Source organism: Oryza sativa, chromosome 12, assembly GCF_034140825.1.
Source record: "Oryza sativa Japonica Group chromosome 12, ASM3414082v1".
NCBI lineage: Eukaryota > Viridiplantae > Streptophyta > Magnoliopsida > Poales > Poaceae > Oryza > Oryza sativa.
This window is the reverse complement of record NC_089046.1, coordinates 19244663-19253594: the sequence shown is the minus strand read 5'-3', so window position 1 is coordinate 19253594 and position 8932 is coordinate 19244663. Positions and strand designations below refer to the sequence as shown.

General features: G+C 38.7%; 1 protein-coding gene across 1 annotated transcript; it reads left to right on the top strand.

The window, feature by feature from the left end:
• Positions 1–2387: 2387 nt before the first annotated feature.
• Positions 2388–8678, top strand: LOC4352255 (disease resistance protein Pik-2-like). The gene is made up of 2 exons (XM_015763528.3): positions 2388–3299; positions 6087–8678. Exons 1-2 carry the CDS (start codon positions 2497–2499, stop codon positions 8089–8091), a joined length of 2808 nt encoding a protein of 935 aa, XP_015619014.1. The 5' UTR covers positions 2388–2496; the 3' UTR covers positions 8092–8678.
• The last annotated feature ends 254 nt before the right edge of the window (positions 8679–8932 follow it).

Genomic DNA, 8932 nt, shown 5'->3' with positions numbered 1-8932 from the left:
TTTATACGGATTCAAAACTCTACTTTTAATTTTGTTATGTTTATTCTGAATTTTAGTTAGTTTTAAATTCCTATATGGACTCTATAATCTACTTCTAATATTCCTTATTTTTTAATTCCGAATTTCTAATTTTTTTTCTTAATTGTATTTCTATATGGACTCTATACTCTACTTCTAATATTCCATATTTTTAATTCCGAATTTCAGTTATTTTCTAATTGTATTTCTATATGGACTCTAGTGTCCTCTTCTAATATTCCTTATTTTTTAATTCCGAATTTGAACTATTTCTAAATTGTATTTCTATATGGACTCTAGTCTCCTCTTCTAATATTCCTTATTTTTTAATTTCGAATTTCAGCTATTTCTAAATTGTATTTCTATATGGACTATATTTTTTCTTTTTCTCTGATTAATGTGAGAATTTCTAAGCCATGAGAGCGAACGTGGAGGCACCTTTTTCTATTCCTTTAATAATATAATATCCGCGCAGATTGCGCGGCTAGCATCATTATATTTTCTCTCATATAATAGCATATATATTTTCTCATTATATTATTCAAATATATTAAAATGACAACAAAATTTTAAATTTTGCAATAACTTTACGAAACTACTAATTAATATTCATATTATATTTTATATACGTGTTAGTTATTAATTATTTTTAAAATCAAATTTTAGTTATTTGTAAATTATATATATTCCTATATGGACTCTAGACTCATCTTTTAATATATTTTTTTTAATTCTGATTTTTTTATTTCTAATTGTATTTCTATGTGGACTCTAAACTCAATTTTTAATTTCATATTTCAGTTACTTCTAAATTGTATTTCTATATTGACTTTAAACTCTCCTTCCCATGTTTTTCTTAATTTCGAATTTTAGTTATTTATCAATTGTATTTTATACGAACTCTAAACTCTACGTTTATTCCAAATTTTAGTTAGTTTTAAATTCCTATATGGACTCTGTACTCTACTTCTAATATTCCTTATTTTTAATTCCGAATTTCTATTATTTCCTAATTGTATTTCTATATTGACTCTAGTCTCCTCTTCTAATATTCCTTATTTTCTAATTCCGAATTTCAGCTATTTCTAAATTGTATTTCTATATGGACTCTAGTCTCCTCTTCTAATATTTCTTATTTTTTAATTCCGAATTTCAGCTATTTTTAAATTGTATTTCTATATGAACTCTGATTTTACTTTTCTCCGATTAATGTGGGAATTTCTAGACCATGAGAGCGAACGTGGAGGCTATTTCTAAATTGTATTTCTATATGAACTCTGATTTTTCTTTTCTCCGATTAATGTGGGAATTTCTAGACCATGAGAGCGAACGTGGAGGCTCCTTTTTGTATTCCTTTAATAATATAATAGATAGATAATAGATAGTTAGATAGATAGATAGATAGATAGATTATAACATATTTAAGTCTAAGCTGAATCTCATTATCTAAGAAAAAAAGTCTAAGCTGAATCTATTATACAATATTAAATCTAGCCGCACAAATACATTGGCCACCATTTTAGTTGAGTACGATTAAGTTTATAGTCACTATATATATGACAACATCTGCGTAATCAACGGTGATGATGGCCGGGATCTTTTTTTATTTCAAATCGCTCAAATTTCGTATGGAGATGAACAGATATACCCCTATGTCTCTAAATATTTGACGCCATTGATTTTTTTAAACATATTTGATCATTTGTCTTATTGAAAAAATTTAAGTAATTATTAATTCTTTTCCTATCATTTGATTCATTGTTAAATATATACTTTTATGTATATATATAGTTTTACATGTTTCACAAAAGTTTTTAAATAAGATAAACAGTTAAACATATTTAAAAAAATCAACGGCTTTAAATATTAAATATTTAGATACCGAGGGAGTAACATATATGGATGGATCGTCGGTGCAAATGCTATACATCGACCCCCTGTGTACGTATGGGATGACAAAGATTGTAGATTGTTAAGGCCCTGTTTAGTTCCAATGCAGAAACTTTTTATCCTGTCACATCGAATGTTTAGATACATGTATGGAGTATTAAATATAGACTAAAAATAAAACTTGCTCCATGATTTGACAATGTCGTGCTACAGTAAACATTTGCTAATGACAGATTAATTAGGCTTAATGAATTTGTCTTGCAGTTTACAGGTAGAATCTATAATTTGTTTTGTCATTAGTCTACGTTTAATACTTTAAATATGTGTCCGTATATCTGATGTGACATACCAAAACTTTTCATCCTGGATCTAAACACAGCCTAAGTGTCTGCCGCTGGACTTAATTGGCGCAGCTGGCAACAACGCATCTAGTCGTTGTATTTTAAAAGAGGTGCATCACGCATCTTCCTCCTGAGCTTCCGGCCATTCTCGACCTTCTTTCGTCGGCCAAGACACGGCCAGTAGTTTTATTATCAGCTAGCGTAGCTTGGTGCCATTTGAGTTGAGAGTAGCACTTTGTCTGAGATTATGGAAGGACCTGTGAGCGCGTCGATGGGTGTCATGGTCCCTTTGCTGTCCAAGCTCATCGAGAGCATGGAACAGCCGAGGTTCAAGGACCTGAAGAACGACTTGAAGTCCCTCAGGGCCGAGCTCGCATCCATGGAAGCTGTAATGCTCAAGTTCGCCACGCAGGACGACACTGACCTGCAGGTGAAGGAGTGGATGAGGCAGGTGCGGGAAGTGGGCTACGACACCGATGACTGGATCGACAGCCACCCTCTGGTGGCTGCGGAGACGAAGGGGTCACGCATCTTCAGCCGGAACAACCGGCGGAGGAAGCTCGCTGAGCTGATAAAGGAGCTCAAGGACCGCGTCGAGGATGCCAGCCAAAGGCGGACCAGGTACATGCTCCAGAGCGCCCCTGTCGTGGACGACGTCACCGACGACCTCCGCCCCAGCAACGTCACCGTCGACCCTCAGCTTCTGTACGGTGTTAGCCGTAGGCTGGTTGGACTGGATGAGCCTATGGAGGAGCTCGTCCGCGAACTGAGGCCTGGCGGCGGCGAGCAGCAGCACTTCAAGGTGGTGTCCATCGTCGGAGGCGGTGGCCTTGGCAAGACCACGCTCGCCAAGGAGGTGTACCGAAAGATCCACGGCGAATTTGTCTCTTGTGCATTCGTCACTGTCGGCCAGAACCCGCATATTCCGACGGTTCTGCTCAACATGCTCCGCCAGCTCAACCCCCTGCAGCCGCAAGGGGATGACACTGAGCAACAGATGGATGAACCCACAGTAGTCGGCAAGATCAGGGAGTTCCTCGACAAAAAGAGGTACATACTGTTTCCGTCTTCGTCTGTTTTGAATGAACCCATATTGATGACATATATGTGTTCTTTTCAGTAGAGCCTTTCTGAACATCTCCAACCATGGGAAAGTATTCCAAAACGTACACAAGTGCACATGAATACATTTTTTTCCCTGCCACACTTAAAATAGTGACTTGTCTATCACTCTACACAAAAGGATAAGTGCAGTGCAATCTATAATTTTCTCCATGCATAGATGGAATTTATAGTTACCTTTCGTGGAGTCAAAGATGACATTACAATACCTGATGTCATACTTTTTTTAAAAAAATTAATTCAAACACTGTTTTGAGGGCATGTAAGAAACAAATTTATACATGCTTGAGTTCTTATAATGCACTTCCAACTTTCTTTTGTATTTTTAATATTTGTTAATTGACTGATTAATTTTCTTATCTACCAATCATTTCTTTTTTTTTTCAAAATTAGAATAATATGCAACAACTCATAAATACGACATTTTCTTCCTTTATAAAACAAAAAAAAAGTTCTGCTATTGCATTTCTTTTAAGAAAACTACTTCATTGTTTACCCTCATTGATATGGATATATAAGTCACTACCGAAAAAAAAAAAAAACTTAAGCCGAGGCACTCTTTTAGAGTTCCATACTCTAGACACTTTTTATAGGCATTTTAATATCGCTTAGAATAATTTTTCCAAGCGGCACCATCTTTAGAATATTTTAAAATTATTTGCTAAATGTATCCTATAGAGGCATCTTTTAGGCACTCGTATGATTTACAGACATAAAGAATGCCTCTACTCAATAGAAAATTAATTATTTACCGTTAAAGTCTGAACTGTTTTATCCAAAATTTACAGGAAACTTTTTTATCCCTCATATGATGTCCCCTCGTTTGTCAAAAACTCATCCAAAAAGTTATGAAATTTTCTCAAAAAATTTGACCACAATCATACAGCATTAAGATCTAAAAAAGATAGTATGCTATGCACAATAGTGTTATTATTTATACCAGAATTTGTCCTTTTTTTTCTTGATATATAGGTCAAATTTAAACTTGACTTTTGGTGAAGCGCTAGATGTGACTCTACTCTATGTTGTCAATTCTTTTCCAAGAAATTATAACTATTTGCATTGAATTTAGAAAAAAAAATATACGAGGAGACATGTCTTCAAGAAATTAGAATACATTCTCAAATCTATTATATACTAAAAGTCTATTAAGTTTCCTATGAACGATCCTAAACCACTACATGCCACTCTACATACGCTCCTATACTGCCAAGTGGCACAAACAAATATTAGAAATTATGACAAAAAAAAGCAAAATATGTAACTCTTGATTTTCACTAAAATATGCTGGGCCAGTATTCTAATATAAGTCGTTAGATTATATTTATTTTCTTTTATTTTTCTAAAAACTATAAAAAAACTCCATCTACGTGCTGATGTATATAGCAATCTAAGAATTACGGGAGTCTTCCTTCAACCTCTCCCACTATGATAAATACTAGTATTATTTTTCTCCAACATCATGATTTGAGCTGACCTCTCGAATAGATTCATATGATATATAATGACTCTACCATAATTAAAAAGGGCCAACTTCTAACCAAATGCAACTCAATAATTATCAATTTCAAAATCATTTAATCATGAAAATTCTATAATTGAGAAACTAAACCGAGGACAACTCTATATTCATTAATTGCGCATTTTAGAACTATTAGACCATATGAAAAACTATAATTGAGATTTTGAACTGAGTACAACTCAATAATTATTAATTACAATTTAGGAATTAATATATCATGAAACTTATAATCTAGACTACAAAACAAGTACAAATCAATATTTATTAATTCCAATTTAGGAATTTTTGTATCATGAAAGGAGAGACCGAGTACAACTCGACAATTCTTATTTCCAAATTTATTAATTAAGTTATATAACATACTAACATGAGCCCAAAGAGATAGTACTCATTAATTTTGATTTGAAAAATTATTTAAATGCAATAGAAAGTAACGGAAGAAATATTAGGACATATTATATTAATTAATTATTAATTTTGATTTTTAGAAGTACAAATAAAATAAATTGTTTGGTTATTAAACTTTTAACATAGTTATGTATTTAACAAATGTTTAAAACTTTAATATTTATAATATCAATAGTAATAACCGCTCGTGCGAAATGATTCCTTCAGGCACACACGTACCTCCTCTTGATTACCTTTTCTCCCTTATTCTCTTTATGGAAATATTTACAACAGTAATAAAATTTAAATAACCACAACTTCTAAATTATGTATTATTTGTAAAAATATATTTTAAATCGTCACAACTAATTTTTAAATCATACGTTCAATTTTTTTTATCTATTTGCACTATTGTGTTATTTATGATTAAATCACAATTAGAATTTAAGACGTATGTTGTCTACTTCACTCGTAAAATGTATATTCTTCTAAGTTTTATTTACGAACCTTTGCGTGTCATTCAAACATATATGCGAAATTATAAAAAGAAAGTGACTGTATATTATTTCATCTCGTACCATTTCAATATTATGCATAAATAAAATAGAAAGTGACTATATATTGTTAGATCGACTTTTTAAGCCTCACCAATAAGAAGAATGCCTAGAAGCAAAATTGGTTTCCATATATACAGTGTAGACGTGTTTCATAACGGTAAAGTGAGCACATGAACTACTTATACTGACAAGAGAAAAAAAATTATGTGTATATATATATATATATATATATATATATATATATCTCAGGTACTTTATCACCATTGACGATATATGGAGTATATCTGCTTGGAAGGACATCAAATACGCTCTACCCGAGAATACTCCTGGAAGTAGAATAGTGGCCACGACACGTATCAGCGATGTAGCGAAATCGTGTTCCGTCCGCCCCACGGATTTCACCTATCCGATGAAGCATCTTAGCAAGACTGACTCCAAGCAACTGTTTCTCGGCAGACTGCAGTCTCCTAAGAAAATTTACTCTTCTGAGACTGACCTGGAAGAAGGGGTTTTCCATGATGTTTGGAACATATGCGGCGGCATGCCACTAGCGATGATCGTCATTGCCGGTATGCTGAACAGGAAATCGCCAGGCTGCCCTGAGGACAATAAAAGCATCAAGAAAGCACTGGAGAAACACCCGACGTTGCAAGGGATGAGGAGGATACTACGCATCTGTTACTCTGATCTCTCTTTACCCGTGAGAACTTGCTTGCTGTATCTGAGCATCTTCCGGCCGGAGGATGAAACGGTGGAGAAGAACCGGCTGATATGGAGGTGGATAGCCGAAAGGTTCATCCCAGTCCTAAAGCAGGAGCAGGTCACGTTATGGGAGACGGCCGAGAGCTACTTCAACGAGCTCGTCAACCGACAGCTGATCCAGCCGGTGGAGGCGGGGGACGTCGTGAAGGTGAAGGTGCACGACGTGGTCCTCGAGTTCATCGCGTCTGTCGCTGCCGAGGAGAACTTCGTCACCTCGGACATGGTGCTGCGTTGCAAGCCACGTGACATCGTCCGGCGGGCCTCCCTCAACTGCATCGACGACGACGAGAGCACCGGAGGCCTGTCTCAGGTCCGTTCGCTGACGGTGTTCGGCGTCCTCGCCGAGCCCATGAAATCGAGCATCGTCTACTTGCAGCTGCTGCGAGTGCTCGACTTCAAAGACGCCAAGGGGCTGAAAGATGAAGATGTACAAGGTCTCGAGAGGCTCTTCTTCCTCAAGTACCTTGGGCTCGGCGGCAAGTTCGTCACAAAGCTCCCAGAGAAGTGGAAGGAGCTCCAGAACTTGGAAGCCCTGGATGTGAGGGAGACCGCCGTCAAGGAGCTTCCAGAGGCGATCGCCCGGCGGTGTAGCAAGCTGGCGTGCCTGCTCGCCCGTCGCCTCGCCGTCGGGGAGGGGATGCACAGCTTGCTGCACCTGCAGGAGCTGTCTATGGTGAGCGTCACCGATGCGGCCTCGCTGGACCGCATGACTAATCTGGTGGTGGGCCTGACCAAGCTGAGGAAGCTTGGCGTGAGTTTGTTTTTCGACGCCACGGGCGACCAGCACCAGCACGCCGTGGCCGCCGCTGCTCCCGACGACGCCAAGCTCGCCGCCTCCCTCGAGCGGATCGAGAAATGCGGCGTCGAGTCGCTCCTCCTGGACGTCGTCGGCGAGGGCAAGACGCGCGCGGCGCTGGATCAGCTCGTGGAGAAGTGGGCACTGCCGCGTCGCCTGCAGAAATTCACCATGAGGAGCGAGCACTACTACTTCCCCAAGGCGCCGCCCAAGATGGCCCCTCACGAATCCCTCTCCCACCTCGAGATCTCCATAGCCGAGCTAAGGAAGAGCGACGTCGGCGTGCTCTGCACCATGCCTTCCCTCTTCTACCTCAAGTTGAGCACAAGATCGTCTCCGCTGGAGGCGGATCAGACGGTGGTCATCACCAACGTGGGATTCCAGTGCCTCCAGGTGTTCTGGTTCAAGTGCCAGGACGGCGGCCTGGGGTTCGACTTCGGAGACGGAGCCATGGCCCAGCTTCTGAAGCTTGATCTCCACTTCAAGCAGGCGAAGAAGCCCAAGCTTACCGGCATCAGCAACCTCTCTTCGCTCCGGCAATTCCACGCCACCGTCTGCTGCGGTAAAGATGATTCAGAATTTAAGGCTACAGAAGAAAACATCAAGCAAATCGTATCAAATCACTCCAAGAATCCCACCTGGGAGGTCACCATGGAGATGGAGATCGACAAGCCTACTGCAGCCATCTCAATTTGATGGATGCTACCAAAACTCAAGGTACCAACATCAACACGACAGTCGCTACTCGCTACTCCAATCAATTTGATGACTGCTTCCTTAATTCAGCCTGCTTTTTCCTTCACCGCCCTTAATTTCTTTGGCAATTCAAACATGTTGTCGATCTACACCATGACACGGCGTAGACGCAAAATTACTTCTTCAACATGCATTTCGTGGAGGAAGCCATCTTCAGGACGGCCGCCTACCACAAATCCACAATCTATCAAGCTTTTGTCTGTTTTATTCTATCGTACGTCAAGAAATAATTAGTGGCATCTAAGACACTTTTGTCTCTTGCACGAGGTTTATTAGGTGGCATCTTGTAATCTTTCGTGATTTCAGGCTTTTATTAATTTCCTTATATGCATGTATGCTTCCAAAACCTTATTTATTTTTCTCTTTTGATCTACTTCTCATAGTAGATCTTCTTGTTTAATTTCTGCGAATGTTTCTATCTGTGTGATTTCTATTTTCATCGTAGTAAACGTTATGCCGTTATGCTATGTTGATTTTCTGTATTTTTTTTTGAAACACGGAACAAACATAGATATTTACAATGCGCACATACTCACCCATGAAAGTGCATATCTATGCTTAACTCTATGAGCATCTCCAAAAAATTGGGGCGGTATATCTTAAAATTGATAAAGTCAACAAGAATATCTTGCTATCGATATAGCTAGCTATAAGGCCGAGACCCAACGGCCCAGCCCACGACACGGCCATTTGGCCCAGCGCAAGCACGGCGCAGCACGATTGATGTCGGGCTTGTGCTGGCCTGGCTCTATAGTTGGCCCGTACCTCGCTGATGCCTTGG